Raw genomic sequence first — 20068 nt, 5'->3', positions numbered from 1 at the left:
TAAAACTTTTATAAACATAAAACGTGTTTTATATTTTTTTATTGGAGTTATTGAAATTTGGTTTGCGAAGTTGTTTGGTAAATTCACATTGAAGAATTAGAATTCTTTCCAAGTATCGGAGTGTCATGGTGATTGTAATTTACAAGTAAATGTATGAAGTAAGAGTAGGAGTAAAAATTTCGGCCCCTCAGGCCTGCTAAACCATTTAATAAGTCCATGACTAATTTGATTATGACCTCAACTCCACATTCCATCTTTTCCACAATAACTTATTTTCTTGCTTATGTAGTATCTACCCATCTCTGCCTTAAAAATATTCAAAGACCTCTTCCACCACTTTTTGAGGAAGCAAATTCCAAAGATTCCTGGTCTCTGAAGAAAAAGAAAATTGACTTGCTGTCTTCAATTGACATCTGCTTATATAGTGCCAGATGAGCTCAATGCTCACTTTGACCATCAAAACATGGAGGAACCATCATGAACTCTCACCACCCCTGACGATCTTGTGATTTCAGTCTCTGTGGCTGATGCAAGAACATCCTTCAGGAGGGTGAACCCATCCATGGAAAGCATCTGGCATAGATGGGATACCTGGCCAAGTAAAAGACCTGTGCTGATCAACTGGCTTGAGTGGTCATTGAGACTGTTAACCTCTCACTTCAACAGTTTGAGGTACCAACCTGCTTCAAGCAGCTTCAGTTGTACCGGTGCCTAAGAAGAACGTGGTAACCTGCCGCAGTGACTATCAATCAGTACCACTTAATGTATCAGAATCAGACTTTAGTCGCCAAGTACCTATGCACATACAAGGAATTTACTTCCGGCAGATGTTGTCTCTCTGCTCATAATAATGATAAATACAAATGAAAATATAGATTATACATACAGGTAGTGCAATCCAAGTAATAGTTAGCCGACAGTTAACTGTTCAGCAAAGTGACCGCAGTAGGGAAAAAACTTCTCCAGTGCCTATTAGTCTTAGTCTGGAGGGATCTGAAGCGCCTACCAGACGGAAGCAGTTCAAACAGTCCGTGCGCAGGATGGACGAGTCCTTTATGATGTTCCCAGCCCTCTTCTTCAACCTGAAAGAGTACAGGTCCACAATAGAGGGCAGGGAGGCTCCAATGATGCGCTCGGCAGTCCTCACTGTGTGCTGTAGTCTGGTTCTATCCTGCTTGGTGGCGGCTTCAAACCACACAGTGATGGAGGTGCACAGGACAGACTCAATGACTGCAGTGCAGAACTGTAGCAGCAATTCCTGAGGCAGACCATATTTCCTCAAGAGCCGCAGGAAGTACATCCGCTGCGGGGCCTTCTTCAGGATGGAGCTGATGTTCTGCTCCCACTTCAGATCCTGAGAGATGGTGGTTCCCAGGAACCTGAAGTTCTCCTCGGTGGACACAGGGCTGCCGAGGACTGTGAGGGGGGACGTAACGGGGGGATGTCTCCTGAAATCCACTATCATCTCCTTTGTCTTGAGCGTGTTCAGCTCCAGATTGTTCCGACTGCACCAGAGTCCACCTGCTGTCGATATGCAGACTCATCACTGTTCTGGATGAGTCCGATGACGGTGGTGTCGTCTGCAAACTTCAAAAGCTTCACATAGGGGTTGGAGGAGGTGCAGTCATTGGTGTAGAAGGAGAACAGCAGTGGAGAGAGGACACACCCCTGGGGGGCGCCGGTGTTGGTGATTCGAATATCCGAGGTGACCTGTCCCATCCTTACGTGCTGACTTCTGTTGGTCAGGAAGCTGTAAATCCAATCGCAGAGGTCAGGTGGCACAGTGAGGTGAGACAATTTGGAGCAGAGGGTATGAGGGACGATGGTGTTAAACGCCGAACTGAAATCCACAAACAGCATCCGAGCATAGGTCTACAGTCTTGAAATAATTTTAAAGGTTGGTGATGAAAGGTTTCAACTCTTGCCTGAGTAGTAACTTGGATCCATTTCAATTTGCCTACCAGCACAATAGGTCCATTTCATTGGCTCTTCACTCAACCCTGGGACATCTGGACAGCAGAGATGCATACATCTGTGTTCTCTTTATCAATTACAGCTTGGCATTCAATACTATCATCCTCTCAAGTCTAATCAATCAGTTTCAAGACCTTGGCCTCAAAACCTCCTTGTGCAATTGGATCCTCGATTTCTTCACTAGTAGTTTCCAGTCAGGTCAAATTGGCAACAACTTCTCCACCACATTCTCCATCTGCACAGGTGCACCACAAGGCTGTGTGCTTAGCCCCCTGCTCTACCCATTTTACACTTATAACTGTGTGGATAAGCACAGCTCCAATGCCATATTTAAATAAAACCACCATCAAAGGCCACAACAATCTCTTACTCAATGTCAGCAAGACCAAAAAGCTGATATTTGACTTCAGGAGGAGGAAACCAGAGGTCCATGAGCCAGTCCTCATCAGAGGACCAGAGGCAGAGAGGGTCAGCAACTTTAAGTTCCTCAGTGTTATCATTTAGAGGACCTGGCCATGGGCTCAGCACGTGAGTGCAATTACAAAGAAAGCACGGCAGCGCCTCTAAAGCCTTTGGAATTTGCGAAGACTGAACATGACATCTAAAATTTTGACATACTTCTATTGATGTGTAGTGGGGAGTATACTGACCGTCTACTTCCCAGCCTGGTATGGAAAATCAATACCCTATAAAAAGTTATGGATACAGCCCAGTCTATCAGGGGTAAAGCCCCCATCACCATTGAGCACATCTACATGGAGGACTGTCGTAGGAAAGCACTATCCTGGAGAACCCCACCACCTAGGTCTTGCTTTCTTCTCACTGATGCCATCAACAGGTTCAGGAACAATTACTACCCTTCAACCATCAGGCTCTTGAACCAAAGGGAATAACTTCACTCAACTTCACCTGCCCCATCATTGAACAGTTCCCACAACTATGGACTCAGTTTCAAGGACTCTTTATCTCATGTTCTCGATATTTATTGCTTACTTATTCATGATTTTTATCACTTACTTATTCATTATTATTATAGCTTTTTATTCTTTTTTGTATTTGCTGTTGGTTGTCTTTTGCCCTCTGACTGTCCACCCTGTTGGTGCAGTCTTTCATTGATTCTATTATGGTTTTTTGATTTACTAAGTATGCCTGTAAAAAAAAAACACAGATCTCAGGGTTGTATATGGTTACTTTGATAATAAATTTACTTTGAACTTTGCTCCTTGTTTTATATCTTGCAAAAGAAAACATCCTTTCTACTTTGACCCTGTCAAGGCCCATCAGGATTTTCTGTTTCATCTCAACTAAATTCCCATCAGATATAAACCTACCCTGTCCAGTTTTTCCTTATAAGCTAATCTACCCATACCAAATATTGGTCTCTTACACTTTCTTTGAAGTACGTCCAGCATATTTACAATCCATCCTTAAAAAGGCCAATACTTTATACACTATTCTACATGTGGTCTCTCCAGTGTCCATATAATCAAAACATAACCTTCCTGCCTTTGTATTCAATTCCCTTTGCAATAAACAATAACATTCTGCTAATTTTCCTCACACTAACATTTGTAAACCGGGTACCGGGTCACCCAGAACTCAATAGTCTTATAGAATTCAGAATTGTTTTCCCTGCCAAAAATTTCATATGTTCCCTCCTTATACTCAGTTTATCAAATGTTTGTCCATTTGGTTAACCTTCCCTTGTAGCCTTTTAATATCCTTTTCACAACTTATATTACTATCTTTCTGTCATTAATAAATTGAGCAACAACCATACCTTTGGTGCCTTCATCCTATTCATTTGTAGAAATATATAATTCTCATAGTTAATGCATACTGTTTTTTTTTGTTGCATGTCACTGCAACACATCACAGCAAATTTCCAATAGTTGTAAATGTATACGGTAAACCTTTGATCTTTGAGATTGTAAACAGTTTAGGCTCCTTGCTTGTCATCACATCGTACCCACACAATGAAAATGGTGCCTGGTCTATTTCCTTTTAGCTGACCAATTGTTGATCCTCAGCAATGTATGTTCTCCTACACAATAATCTTTAATTTTTTGCAATAACTTTCATTGTAGCATCTTATCAAATGCAAATTCAAGATTAGTACATTTGACAGTTCCCCTTTATTCACAGCTTGCAATAGAACATAGAATAGTACAGCACATTACAGGCCCTTTGGCCCACAATGCTGTGCTGACCCTCAAACCCTGCCTCCCATATAACCCCCCAACTTAAATTCCTCCATATACTTGTCTAATAGTCTCTTAAACTTCACTAGTGTATCTGCCTCCACCACTGACTCAGGCAGTGCATTGCACGCACCAACCACTCTCTGAGTGAAAAACCTTCCTCTAATATCCCCCTTGAACTTCCCTTCCCCCTATCTTAAAACTATGTCCTCTTGTACTGAGCTGTGGTGCCCCGGGGAAGAGGCAATGGCTGTCCACTCTGTGTATTCCTCTTAATATCTTGTACACCTCTATCATGTCTCCTCTCATCCTCCTCCTTTCCAAAGAGTAAAGCCCTAGCTCCCTTAATCTCTGATCATAATCCATACTCTCTAAACCAGGCAGCATCCTAGTAAATCTCCTCTGTACCCTTTCCAAAGCTTCCACATCCTTCCTATACTGAGGTGACCAGAACTGGACACAGTACTCCAAGTGTGGCCTAACTAGAGTTTTATAGAGCTGCATCATTACATCACATCTCTTAAACTCTATCTCTCGACTTATGAAAGCTAACACCCCATAAGCTTTCTTAATTACCCTATCTACCTGTGTGGCAACTTACAGGGATCTGTGGACATGTACCCCCAGATCCCTCTGCTCCTCCACACTACCAAGTATCCTGCCATTTACTTTATACTCTGTCTTGGAGTTTGTCCTTCCAAAGTGTACCACCTCACACTTCTCCGGGTTGAACTCCATCTGCCATTTCTCAGCCCACTTCTGCATCCTATCAATGTCTCTCTGCAATCTTTGACAATCCTCTACACTTTCTACAACACCATCAACCTTTGTGTCGTCTGCAAACTTGCCAACCCACCCTTCTACCCCCACATCCAGGTCGTTAATAAAAATCACAAAAGGTAGAGGACCCAGAACAGATCCTTGTGTGACACCACTAGTCACAACTCTCCAATCTGAATGTGTTCCCTCCACCACGACCCTCTGCTTTCTGCAGGCAAGCCAATTCTGAATCCACCTGGCCAAATTTCCCTGGATCCCATGCCTTCTGATTTTATGAATAAGCCTACCGTATGGAACCTTGTCAAATGCCTTACTAAAATCCATGTTTATCACATCCTCTGCCCTTCACAAAGCCATGTTGACTGTCCCTGATCAGACCATGATTCTCTAAATGCCTATAGATCCTATCTCTAAGAATCTTTTCCAACAGCTTTCCCACCACAGACGTAAGGCGCAATACTTTTTAAAATTCCAACTATTGATCAAAAGAGATCGAATGTGTGATTCAACAATTTAAAGTAACCAGTCTTTCCTGTTTGTGTCTAAAGCAATGGTGCTGAACTTGCAGATCTTTTGAACTATTGGATCTTACCCCAAGATACTTTTCATTCATTTTTTGTTACATCACAGCATAATACATTTTCTTGTGAATATAAGAAGTAAGCTGAAAACAGATCCCCCAGTATGATTAAAGGGAACTTGAGAAATTGGAACCCAGTGTCTTTAAGGGGAATATTGGAGATGGTGTATGAGTCAGTGCCAAACCTTTGAGATTTCCAAGCAATTGGACAGCATATTACCAGAATTTTATGGTATTTCATAGGAGTGAACCTTTGTACTATTACTTTGAGAGTGTATGGAAAGAAAATAGTTACCAGTTTATTATGATTACACAATATTGTTTTTTCCTATAGCATTTTATATTTAAATTTATAAATTACTCTCTGCCATTTCTGCATTAATAAGCAGTATACTCCAACTTCTGCCTAACTTGAATCATTATTTAATATACTATAAGATTATTTACAAAGTGCATAATGTAAACTTTGACGCACATTTTCCTTATTTCCATGTATCTCACTTTCCACACTTGTTTTTAATTCTGCCTTTATGCTGAATTATCACAATTATTGTGTATCTTTTAACTGATTGAGTTCAATGTATTGATCTTCAGGTTCCAATAAGCTGTCACCTATTTACATAGGTTCCTATTCTTCACCAGCAAAGGAGGAATCTAGACGACTTCATGTAAGTATTGAATAAGAAATTATAAAGTGGAAAATAATCTGCATCAGAGCATTCCATAATCATGAAATAACCTTGTGGAAAATGCAGGACTCAAATCTATCTGTTTTGAGATTATGTCTAGTAGATATGAATAATTAAATCTTCTTTGCCTATAGCAGTTGAGATTTCTGTGAATTGAATTGAGAAGTCTGTCCATTTCAAGCAAATACGTTTTATGACGACCAACTGGAATGAGTTAAAGTTAGGAATCATTTTTAAATTGTCCTAGGTCATTGAGGGTCAAGGAACAGAATCATAGAACATTACCCATTGTAGGAAGAGACACTTTGACTCATCGTGGTTGAGAAATGTACAGTATACCAGGTTAATCCTATTATCTGCAGCAGATCCATAGTCTTACAGATTATTGTTCTGCAAATGCTTATCAGGGACCTCTTAGTTTTCTTTACAAAGACTTTCAGAATTGAGCTCCAGATGTCTTATCAATGTATGAGCAAATTAAGTAGTAGATATCCTCTTCACAATCGGAATCAGGTTTAATATCACTGGCATATGTCATGAAATATGTTGTTTTGTGACAGCAGTACATTGCAATACATAATTTTTAAAACTACGAATTGCAATAAAATAATTGTAATTTGTACAATTTTCAATAATAAGTAGTGCAAAAAGAAAGCAAAAAGTAAGAAAAGTAGTAAGGTAATGCACATGGATTCATTGTTCATTCAGAAATCTGATGTTCATGGGGAAGAAGCTGTTCCTAAAATGTTGATTTCACATTTTTAGGCTCCTGTACCTCCTCCTTGATGGTAACAATGAGAAGAGGGCATGCCCTGTGTGATGGGGATCCATAATGACAGATGCCGCCTTTTTGAGGCATCGCCTTTTGAAGATGCCCTCTGTGCTGAGAGGCTAGTGCCCATGATGGAGCTGGCTGAGTTTACAAATTTTTGCACCTTTTTCCAATTCTGTGCAGTTGCCCGTCCATATCAGACAGTGATGCAACCAGTTAGAATGCTCTCCATGGTACATCTGTAGAAATTTGTGAGACTTTGTTGATATTCCAAGTCTCCTCAAATCCCTAAGGAAATATAGCTGCTGTTGTGTCTTCCCTGTAATTACATGAATATGTTGAGCCCAGAATAGACCTTCAGAGATGCTGACATGCAGGAACTTGCTGATCACTCAAAGGGGATGGTTTATGGTTTACGTTCCCTCGATTGCTCATTCCTGATGTCCACAGTCAATTCGCTGGTCATACAAGGTTGAAAACCTGTGTAAACCAACGGGCAGTAATGTTCAAAGACATCTTCAATTGCTCATTGAGATTGTTGTTTTGACTATCATCACCACCTGAATTGCTGCCAACAATAGTGTCATCAGCAAATTTATAAATGGCATTTGAGTTGTGCCTAGTTACACAATCGTGGGTGTAGAGAGAGTAAAGCAGTAAGCTAAGCACCCATCATTGAAATACACCAGTGTTGATGTCAGCAAGGAGGAGATTTTATTTCCGATCTTCACTGACTGTGGTCTCTAATGAGGATGTCAAGGATCCAGTTGCAGAGGTCAGAACAGAGGCCCAGATTTTGGAGCTTGTTGATTTGTAATCAGGGTATGATGGTATTGAATGCTGAGTTGTAATCAAAAAACAGCAGCCTTAGGTATTGCTATTGTTTAGATGATCCAAGGCCAAGTGGAGAACTAGTGACATCGCATCTGTTGTGTAGCTATTGTGGCAATAGGCAAATTGCAGCAGGTCCAGGTCTTTGCTTCAGCAGAAGCTGCTTCTGGCCATGACAACCTGTCAAAGCATCTAATCACAATAGATGTGAGTGCAACTGGGCAATAGTTGTTGAGGCAGCTCACCCTGCTGTTCTTGGCCACTGGTATGATGGTGGCCCTTTTGAAGCAGATGGGAACCACTGACTGCAGCAATGAGAGGTTGAAGGTATCTTTGAACACTCCCCATTTGGTTGGCACAGGTTTTCAGTGCCACACAGGAGGTACACATCAGTGCCTGACACCTTGCAAGCAACCACACTCATAAAAGATGTTCTGACATCGGCCTCCCAGACCGAGATTACGGTGTCACCAGATGCTGCAGGGATTTGCACAGGTGTAGTTTTATTCTTCCTTTCAAAGTGCACATAAAAGGCGTTGAGCTCATCTGGGAATGATGCATCAGAAGCATTCATGATGCCAAGTTTCAGCTTGTAGGAAGTAATGGCCTTTAAACCTTGCCAGAGCTGACATGCATCCAAGTCCATCTCTAACTTCAATCAGGATTGTTTTCTTGCTCTTAAATAGCCTTCAATAAATCATACCTGGACTCTTGTATATTTCTGGATCACCAAATTTTGATGCCACAGATCTAATTTTCAGCAAACTGTGAATCTCCTGGTTCATCTACGTCATTTGGTTTGGGTATGTCCCATAAGTTCTTGAAGGCACATACTCATCCATACTGGTCTTGATGAAAATGGTGACAACTGTGGCATATTCATTCAGATTTGAATTCAGAACAGATCTATAAGTGCTTCTCCGTCTCCCTTGAGAATATCTTCTTGGCCTATATGTCTGGAGTAGAAGTACAGCCAGTTGATCAGACTTTCCAAAGTGCAGTTGTGGGATGGCACAGTAACTCTTTTTGATGGTGGTATAACAGTGGTCAGTGTGCTAACTCCTCTGGTTCCACAGGTGTTTATGTTGGTGGTAGTTGTTCAAAGACTTCTTCAAGCAGTCCTGGTTAAAATCCCCCACAATGCTAGGGAAGGCATCAGGGTGTATTCTTTTATGTTTGCTGATCATGGTGCTCAATATCCATTGCCTGCCTGAATATACTCCTTCCCCCTCCAATTCTTTTACTAGTTATATAAAATCGATGCCTTTTGGTTTTTGACCCTTCTGCTAAGGAATATAAGTCATTCTGATATCTCAAAGCCAGAAGTCAAAGTTTATATCTAAGCTCCTTATATTTTTAGGCACTTCTGTTAAAACTCCCCTCAACCCTTCTGTTTGAAAGAAAATAACCCTTGCCAATTCAATTGTTCCTCAGCTAATCCTGGCAACATTCTTGCACTTCCTCTTCAATTTTACATCTTTCCCATGATATTGTGACCAAATCTGATCATAGAACTTAAATTACCATCTTACTGGCAATCTAACAGAATTTCTTTGTTCTTAATTATATATCATTGTTAATAAAAGGAAGCATTCCTACTACTTGTTTAACCATTCTGTTAAAGCAACTTGCTACTTCAAAGGATTTATAATCAACAGTCCAAGATCCATCTGTCCCACCATATCTTAGATTCCCTTCCATTTTATGGTATACTGTCTTGACTTGTACCTCCTGAAATGCATGATTTTGCACTTCTGGATTTTACTCTGAGTGCCACTTTTCTACATAGTTTATCAATCCATCAACATCCTGCAGGAGCTGAAAATGTTCTCCTCACTGTTAATCTCAAGAACAATTTTTGTATCACCAACAAACTAATCTATAACAACATAATAAAACAGAAGTAGAAGTAAACACTTTGTCTCTTTGTGCCTGTTCTATCATCCAATAAGATCATGCCTGATCTTTGGCTTTAGCAACATTTTTCAAAGATCAAAGTAACTTTGTTATCAAAGAACATGTATGTCACCATATATTACCCTGAGATTCATGTTCTTGCAGGCATTCACAGTAAATACAAAGAAACAAAGTAGAATTGCAGAAAAACGCACACAGCAGAGATGAACAAACAGCCAATGTACAGAACACAACAAACTGGAAAAACAAAAAATAAAAAAAAGTAATAAGAAAAAAACAAGCAGGTTATAAATATCGTGACCATGAGTTGTAAAGTCCTTGAAAGAAAATTCATAAGTTGCAGGATCAGTTCAATGCCTGAAGTTGAGTTGAAGTTAACCCCTTTGGAGGGGGAATAACTGTCCCTGAACCTGGTGGTGTGGGATTTAAGGCTACGTCCACACTACACCGGATAAATCCGTAACCGAAGCTTTTTCTCTTCGTTTTAACCCTTCGTCCACACTAAAACAGTGTTTTCGTCCCCCGAAACCGGAGCTTTTCAGAAACTCTGCCCAAAGTGTGTATTTTTGAAACGCTGGATTGGCCAGATAAGTGTGGACGGGGTAACCAGAGACTTCTGAAAATGCTGTCAGACGGCAGCGCGCTATTTCATTGTTTTCTTGAACGCAACCTAACAATTTCAGAACAGACGGCAATGAAACTGACACCAGAAGAGTTAGCAATGTACTTACCAAATACTTTGACCCATAACTTACTGAATAAATAAGTATACTCACTTTGCCCTGTTTTCTGTCCTTGCCCGTATGAAGGTGGTTTACCTATTTATGCAAGTACTTCTCTGACAATAGATGTGTAACAGCCTAATGTAACATTGTATGAAAATACAAGATAACACTGATGCGGACATGTTTTATACGTTTAACAAGTTGCTTTATTAATGCAACAGAGTTAGCCAGTTTTTCAATGTTCGTCGTCAGCCGGGTCAATCTGTTAATGAACTCCCTGTTGGTTGCCTCCGTACGCGCCAGTATTTTTTTTTACTTTTAAGTTCTGCGCCAAAGCCAGCAGCTGTCCATCGTTTTAAGTTTTTCTAGTCTGTAACTGCACAAACGGGCACTTTTACGGCAAGATTGGACACCGAACATGTTGCTTGTTTTCGCTTGTGTCCTGCGCATGCGCAAGAGGAGGAGATTCGCCGAAATCTCCGTTTCAATGTGGATAGAGATATTTTTTAAAACGCATAGTGTGGACGCCTGTCGTTTTTATGCGAAACTGGCGTTTTCAAAATTATCCGGTCGAGTGTGGATGTAGCTAAGACTCATTTATCTCCTTCCTAATGGCAGCAATGAGAAGAGAGCATAGCCTGGAAGAGGGTGGGGGTGGGGGGGGAGGTCCTTAATGATGGATTCTGCTTTCCTGCAACAGTGCTCCTTGTAGATGTGCTCAGTGGTGAGATGAGCTTTTCCTGCAGTAAATATCCTATCCCTTGTTTATTTTTCATATCTCTAAGTTTGTTAACCTCAGTCTTAAATATGCTGAGTGACAGAGTCTCCTCTATTTTGGGTAGAAGATACCAAAATTTCACCATATTCTGGGTAAATAAGTTCTCTTTATTATGATTGGCACTATAAAAACAAGAAATGCCCAGCAGGTCAGACAACATCTGTGGAGAGAGGTACAGTTAATATTGCAAGTTGATAACTAGTATTAGAACTGGTCAGTCTTTTTAATATTTGATATATATTGGAAAAACTGATTATTAGATATTGTTGGATTCAAAGTTCAGTCCTTAGAGCTGTAATGCACCTAACAGGGATTTGGAGTCTATTTCTTGAGCTTATGTTGAGCTCAAGGGGCCAAAGATGCCCCTTAAAGTGCATAATAATCTTTGCAAATTGATCAGTCTGATTTCTCTAATGTAGAGGAGGCTGTGAGAAGTACTGAATGCAGTTTACTAAATTGGAAGAGATACCATGAATTTCTACTTCACCTAGACGCAATGCTTGGTAAGAATGTAAGAAGTACGAGGCTGATCTTGCATCTCCTGTAGTTGCCTTGATAAGAAATCAGGTATTGGCAGATGGTGATGAGAGTTTCAATTTCTTTATGAGACCAAGAAGCACCATTAGTATTCATCAGTGTACTGGAAAATGAGTAAAGAGACAAGAGACTGGACGAAATTACACTGGAACTTTACAGAGACTTACAAACCATTACAGAGACTTAGTTGAAGGAACAAGACTGGATGATTAATGTTCCAGTCTTTGAATATTTCTAAAAAGATAGGGGGAAAGGTAGTGGAAGCCACCGCTCAAATGCCATCGATAAATATGCCAGTGACACCGCTGCTGCTGGCAGAATGTCATGGCAAAGAGGAAACATACAGAAAGTAGATAGATCAACTGATTGAGTGGTGTCACAACATCAACCTTGCATTCAACGGCAGCAAGACCTAGGAATTGATTCAGAAAGGGGAATTTGGGAGAACACACACCAGACTTCATTGAGGGAAGGGGTGAGCAGCTTAAAGTTCCTGGGTGTCGTCATCTCAGTGGATCTATCCTGGTCCCAACTCATTGATGCAATCATGAAGAAGCCTTGCCAGTGGCTATACTTAATTAGGAAATTGAGGACTGCACAGGAACAAAGAAAGCTGCAGAGAGTTGTAAAATTAGCCACCTCCATCATGGGCACCAGCCTCCATAACCTTCAGGTCATCTTCAAGGAGTGGAAGGCGGAGTCCATCATTAAGGACTTCCACTACCCAGGACATGCCCTCTTCTCATTGTTACCATCTGGAAGAGGGTACAGAAGCCTGAAGACACAGACTCAGTAATTCAGGAACAACTTCTTCCTCTCTGCCGTCTAATTTCTGAATGGAGATTGAACCCATGAACACCACCTCATTACTTTTTTTTAAATTTTCTTTTATTTTGCATTACTTATTTAACTATTTATATATATATATATCCACACACACACACACACACACACACACACACACACACACACACATACACATACATATTTACTGTAATTCAGTTTTATCATGTGTTGTACTGCTGCCACACAGTTAGCAAATTTCACAACATATGCTGGTGATATTAAACCCGATTCTGATTCTGAGCCACCAGGACATTGAGAAACAGATATACCGGAAGATTAGGGAAAGGTATAAAAATAGCACAGAGTTATTGTCATGGGTGACTTCAACTTCCCTAATACAGAATAGGACCTCCTTGGTACAAGTGGTTTAAATGGCCAGAATTTGTGAGACACATCCAGGAGTGTTTTTAAATCAGTATTTAGATAGTCTCAATAAGAGGAGGGGCTGCACTGGACCTGCAGCCTGGGTAATAAGCCTGGCCAGGTGACCGACCTTTCAATGGGAGAACAGTTCAGGAATAGTGATCACATCTCCTTAAATTTTAAGGTAGCTACAGATAAGGAGGGTATTAAATCTGAGCAGGCCAAATCACCAGATTATTTGGTAAGAACTCGGGAGAATTAACTGGCAACAGTTGTTTTTGGAGAAGTCCATATCTGAAATGTGGAGGGTGTTAAAAGACCAATGCACAGAGTACAGGGTAGGTATGTGCTAGTAAAAAGGAAGGACAAGAGTGGCAAGGTAAGAGAATCTTGGATGTCAAAAGAGCTGGTGAATTAGGTCAAGAAGAAAATAAGTGTATGTAAGGTTGAGGAAACTAAATCAAACAGGACCTTTGAGGATTATAAAACAAAAGCCAGAAAAAATTCAAGTAAGGAGTTAGGAGGGGGCCATCAAAAGTCGTTGGCAAGTAGGACTGAAGACAATCCCAAAGCATTCTATGCATGCATCAAGTGCAAGAGGATAAGCAGGGAACAGTTAGGATGACTCAAGAATAATTGAAAGGCCTGTGATTAGTGGTGTTTGACCTCTGCTCTTTGTGAAATACATAAATAGCCTGGATGAAAATGTAGATGCGTGAGTTAATAAGTCCACAAATGAAATAAAGATTGGTGGTGTTGTGGATAGTGTAGAAGATTGCCAAAAGATGTTGCAGGATTTAGATTAGTTGCTAAAATGGGTAGAAACAGCAGATGGAATTCAGTTCAGCCAAATGTGAGGTGTTGCTTTTTGGGAGATCAAATGTAAGGGGACAAATGTGCAGCGTAAGTAACAGTGTTGATATACAGAAAGATCTTGGGGTCCAAGTCTGTTGCTCACTGAAAGCAGCTGCAGAGCTTGATAGGGTGATAAAGGCAATGGCCTGCTTGACTTTAGTAATCAGGGTACTGAGTTCAAACTTCATGAAGTTATGTTGTAATTTTATAGGAGTCTAGTTAGGCCACATCTGGAGAATTGCCCCATTATAGAAAGGATGTGGAGGGTTTGAAGAAGGTGTGGAAGAAGCTGCGTAGATCAGAGATTTACCAAGGTGCTGCCTAAATTAGAGGGTGTATGCTTTAAGCAAAGATTAGACAATTTTACTTTGATTTCTCTAGAGCAGCAGAGGCTGTGGGGAGACCTAATAGAAGTTGATATGATTATGAGAGGCCTAGGCAGTTGATGTTTTTCTCAGGGTTGAAATGTCTAATAGTGGAGGACATGTATTTAAGATGAGAGGGGAAATTCTAAGGAGATGTCAGGGCAAGATTTTACACAGAGCGGTGGATGCCTGGAGTGCACTGTTGGAGTGGTGGAGGAGGCAAATAGAATGGACATTTTTAAGAGAATTTTAGATAGGCACATGAATGTGCAGAGAATGAAAGGATCTGGGCATTACTTAGGCAGATGGATTAGTTTAGTTAGACATTTAATTACTAGTTTAAATAGTTTGGCACAACATTATGGGCTGAAGGGTCTGCTCCTGTGCTGTACTGTTCCATGTTCTAACAAGGACCATTGCGCGTAACTCATAAAGTGGACCCACACAGGTTTCCACAGATCTGCCTACTGCTTTTAACAGCCTGGGATATTCTCCTTTTTCATGTGCTGATTTTAGCTGCTTTGAAAGGAACTCAAATTTTTTATTACTTCAGTCTTTACCTTCTTTATCTCATCCAAAATATTACTTTTTAGAAAACAACATTGTTGGCATAATCTCCTCCTTCAGTAAATACAGTTGAAAAATATTCATTAAGAACTTTACCATATCCTTCATATCCATATAATGGTTACTCGGTTGGTCCTTATGAGACCCTATTCTTTATTAATAACAGAAAATTCTGAAAATATTCAGCTTCTCCAGAAAAAGAAATAAAATTAATATTTCAGCTCGGTGATCTTTAATCTGAATGAGGACTTGCTCCTATCCATAAATAGGAGCAGGAGTAGGCCATCCGGCCCATTGAGCCTGCCCCGCCATTCAATAAGATCATGTCCGTAAACTCAGTTCCATCTACCTGCAACCCTTAATTCCCTTACTATGTAAAATCCTAACTGTATCTTAAATATATTTAGTAAAGAAGCCTCAACTGCTTCCCTGGGCAGAGAATTCCACAGATTCACCACTCTCTGGGAAAAACAGTTTCTCCTCATCTCCATCCTAAATCTTCTCTCCTGAATCCTGTAGCAATGTCCCCTAGTCTCACCTACCAATGGAAATAACTTCCCTACTTCTATCTTATCTAACCCTTTCAAAATTTTGTATGTTTCTATAAGATCCTCTCTCATTCTTCTGAATTCCAGAGAGTATAGTCCCAGGTGACTCAATCTCTCCTCATAGGTTAACCCCTTCATCCCTGGAATCAACCTGGTGAACCTCCTCTGCACTGCCTCCAAAGCCAGTATATCTTTCCTCAAGTGTAGAGACCAGAACTGCACATAGTACTAGGTGCAGCCTGTAGAGTTGCAGTATGACCTCCCTGCTCTTGAATTCAATCCCTTTAGCAATGAAGGCCAACATTCCGTTTGCCTTCTTAATAACCTGTTGTACCTGCAAGACAACTTTTTGCGATTCATGAACAAGCACTCCCAAGTCCCTCTGCGTAACAGCATGCTGCAATCTTTCACCATTTAGATAATAATCTGCTCTTCTATTATTCCTTACAAAGTGGATGATCTCACATTTACCAACATTGTATTCTATCTGCCAGACCTCGGCCCTCTCACTTAACCGGTCTATATCCCTCTGCAGACTCTCCACATCCTCTGTACAGTTTAGAGTCATTAGCAAATTTTGCTACGCTACACTCAGTCCCCTCTTTCAAATCATCAATGTAAATGGTAAACAGCTGCGGGCCCAGCACTGACCCCTGCAGCACCCCACTCACCATCAACTGTCAACCGGAGAAACACCCATTTATACCAACTCTCTGCCTTCTATTGGTTAGCCAATCCACTATCCATACCAATACACTTCCTCCGACTCCATGCATCTGTATCTTATTTATAAGTCTCTTGTGCGGCACCTTACCAAACTCCTTCTGGAAATCCAAGTATACGACATCCACCTGCTCTTCATGGACAGATAAAACATCTTTGGATTTTATTTGATTTTGCCTGTAAGTCTTTACTTAATGTTTATAATTCTTCATAATTTCACCTTGCATTTTTTACAATACATTATAGCAGTTATGCAGTACTGAGCTTTCAATATATAACCCTCTACGCAGTTCATCAAATGATGAGCTCTAGGTTTTGTCCTAAACTGCTTCAATGTTTTTATTGAGTGCCTTGCACAGCTTTGATGCTGATGTATCTCAGGTAGCTGTTTCCACTAGCAAGAGAGCATTTTGTGGAAAATATCGTGACAAGTCTTCAATTTTGCATTTAATCTTGTCTAAGAATATGTCACAGCTAGCTGATGAAAATTACTGGCCAGTATTAAATCAGATTAAATTCTGAAAATGAATCTACCACGTTGTCAAGCCTATGGGAACTTCTGATAAATGTCATGTTTGGCTATGAAACAATTTCCTCAACTGCTTGAGTGAAAGACTAGAATGGAACAAAAACTCGATACAAAATCTATCTTAAATCAAGTATAGTACCAATATTTCATTTATAACCCTCACATTGTGTAACCAACTGCATTTTTTACAAAATATTTTAATATTTGATCTGTATTAAATATTACTGGGTTGGTAGTTCATATGGTGTTGCTATAATTCTGCTTTATTAATTGTGACATTTTTACAGCATCCACAGATGTACTATGGTCAAGATGACTCGAGCAGAAGAAATTATGATGCTTACAGAATGTATATGCAGTCTCCCCACAGTTATGAAGATCCTTATTTTGATGACCAAATACATTATCCTGCAGTCACAGATTACACATCACGTGGACTAAAAACTTCAACTAATTACGTAGACTTATATTCCACAACACGACCGCCTTACAGAGCAGACCAGTACCCAGGATCCCCAGACTCCTGGGTTTAATATTAGGAAGACAAAATAGAAGAAAAATGTCTTTTTGCTCCATTTTTGAGATTTGATTGTAAGTAATCATTGATGTAAAAGATTTCCAGTGGAGACAGTGTGAATGTAACTTTTAAGAAAGGGATTGAGGATGTGGATCTATTGAATAAGGATATGAAAGGAACAGAAAAGGAAAATTGATGAGCGTCTTAAGTCAGACTAGATTTAGATTACTTATGTAGCTTTTATAGTTTGGTGGTGGTGTGGGAAAAGTGATGAAAGGTTTGCGATGGAAGAAAATAGTTGGATAATGTATGAGCAAAATAAAATGTGAAACTTCTGTGAATAAAGTGTTACCTTTGGTTTGTACAGACATTTTAAATATATATGTCCATTTTGTTTTATTGAAATATTGGATCTTCAAATTATGTATACCATATACCTTGTAAATTTTGCTTTCTTTGGTGTAAATATGGAACTGCCATGTGAACAAGGTTGAAATCATTTCTTAAAGGAGTGTCCTGTATTGAAATTAATTTTAAAATACAGGACTCTTAAAATAGATGAATTAATCCAAATGAAAATAAGTACATTTTGTTTTAAAGAAGTTTTGTAATTTCAAAGAATGTGTATTTCCCAGTAAACTGAAAACTTATTTTTCCATTCCCATTCTGTGGCTGGTTTCACTGCCATTTGCTATATGCATTTATAAATAAATGTGATCATTCCATACACTGAAGTTCTGAGCTCAAGATTTTTTTCTTTTTCTTCTCCAATTTAGCAAGATTTGCTCTCTGATACTAATATTTATTAAAAATAGAAAACTGCAGGTACTGGAATTCTGAAATTCAAGCAAAATACTGGAAATACTCAGCAGATTAGTCAGTTTCTATGGAGAGAGACAAAGTTAATGTTTCAGTGTGATGACCTTTATCTCAATGTTCAAAATAAATTTATCAAAGTGCATATTTGTTAAAATTTAAAACCCTGAGATTAGTTTTATTGAGGGCATACTCAATAAATCCATAATGCTGAACAAATTTTTTTCCAAAAGTATTGCTCCCTCAGAAATTACTTTTGGTTATGAGAGATCACTTGAAGCTGAACACAAATATAATTTCAAATGACTTGTATCACGTAGGAATTTGGAGAAACAAGAAATTAACTTTTATTGAATATAATATGTTTAATTGCATATCAGTGCTGATGCTTTGCAATAGTTCAACTCAGCTAAAAATGTTTTGTTGATGATTTTTGTTGTACTAAGTGTCTGAGGCTTCACGCTTAAGAGTCCTACAATAATTAGCCAGCATTAATGGGTTTCAGTTGTCCTGATACAGTGTTTTCATGACTACACTGTCCTGGTGAAAACTTTCACCGTGCTCATCATTGACAGCGCCAAGATTTGTAGGGAAGAAGCCTAAATGGAAATGCAACAAATGTGAGGAGCCCAGGCTTTGTCTTGGTCGCCAATTTTACACCCAAAGTAGAGCTCAGCAGTATTCTTAATAAGAGGAGTTATGCTCCGTTGAAGATTTAAGCGTATACTCGCCAGACAGAAACATAGCAAAGTACTTGTTTTGCAACTGTTGCAACATTGGCAAGATATTATACCGTCACAAAAAGTCCTGAAAATGTAATTATTTTATTATAATGAGTACACACAGTATGCCATGCACATGGAACATGTGCATCAGCTTAAGCATAAACCAGCATATGAACATGTAAATGCAATGCATGGAATGGAGTGTGCATGATGCTCTTGTAGTCTTTCTAAAACCTGTCCTGCCATGTCTACACATGGGCAAGATAAAAAAAACTTTTCAGCTTACGTTATGGGCAACATTTTAATTGACTTGAATTATGAATTTAAATAACAAATATAGGTGATTACAAAAAATGGTGTATGATAGGGAAATTTCATGGTGATTTCATAATCAGCAGGCCAAAATCCATAAAATACACCCGAATGTATTCAGGAAGCAAACCTTTGTTGTCCAGTGTAACCATAATAGAATCAATGAAAGACCATACCAACTTGAGCATTCAACCAATGTCCAAAAGACAACAAACTGTGCAAATACAAAAAGAAAGAAATAATAATAAAAATATCAAAAGTGTGAGATGAAGAGTCCTTGAAAGGGAATCCATAGGTTGTGGGAACATTTCAATAATGGGGCAAATGAAGTTATCCCCTTTGGTTCAAGGGCCTGACGGTTGTTCCTGAATCTGGTGGTGTGAGTCATGAGGATCCTGTACCTTCTTGGCAGCAGTGAGAAGACAGCATAAACTGGGTGGTCAGGATCCTTGAAGATGGACACTGCTTTCCTGCAACAATGCTTCGTGTAGATGTGTTCAATGGTGGTGATGGCTTTACCCGTAATGGACTGGGTGGTATCCACTACTTCTTGTAGGATTTTCGCTTCGAGGGCATTGGTGCTTCCATACCAAGTTGTGTTGAAGCCAGTCAATATACTCTCCACTGCACATCTATAGAAGTTTGTCAAAGTTTTAGCTGTTATTCCAAATCTTCACAAACTCAAAAGGAAGTAGAGACACTATTTTGCTTTCTTCATTATTACTTCAATATCAATGACATTTTCACTTTTTACCACCAGCATATTAACTTGATATTCTAGATTATGAGTTTCCAGTATTAATGAATTCCAAACAACTTTTATTGCTATTATTGTGCAGCAACATCAGGTTTTATTCCCTCTTGATTTTAGCATACTTTTTTTATGTCTGTCTTTATAATATTCTCACACCATGTTCAAGACAATCACTGCTTATCAAGTATTTACTTTAAGTTATTTTTCATATCTTTTGGATCACAAAATTAGTGTTGCTATCAGCTTAAGCTTATCTTCTCAGAGGTACACATGCCTTGTAAGTAGCCTTGAAAACAATATAATTTGCTCCATTACTGTCCTTACATCCTGTCTGTATTACTTATTGCTGTTAAACTTTTCATCA

At 39.4% G+C, this 20068-nt stretch overlaps 1 protein-coding gene across 6 annotated transcripts in view; it reads left to right on the top strand.

Annotated features, from left to right (window-relative positions):
* The window catches only part of pkp4 (plakophilin 4), a 185508-nt gene extending 167677 nt beyond the window's left edge, over positions 1-17831 (top strand). For all 6 annotated transcript variants that reach the window (XM_059966497.1, XM_059966500.1, XM_059966498.1 and 3 more), the window contains 2 exons: positions 6130-6203; positions 16868-17831. In XM_059966497.1, coding sequence (XP_059822480.1) covers positions 6130-6203; positions 16868-17113 — 320 coding nt within the window. In that variant the 3' untranslated portion in view covers positions 17114-17831. The remainder of the gene's footprint in view (positions 1-6129; positions 6204-16867) is intronic.
* Positions 17832-20068: the final 2237 nt, after the last annotated feature.

The sequence above is a fragment of the Hypanus sabinus genome, chromosome 4, assembly GCF_030144855.1.
Source record: "Hypanus sabinus isolate sHypSab1 chromosome 4, sHypSab1.hap1, whole genome shotgun sequence".
Classification (NCBI taxonomy): Eukaryota; Metazoa; Chordata; class Chondrichthyes; order Myliobatiformes; family Dasyatidae; genus Hypanus; species Hypanus sabinus.
This window is presented reverse-complemented; position numbering and strand designations above follow the sequence as displayed.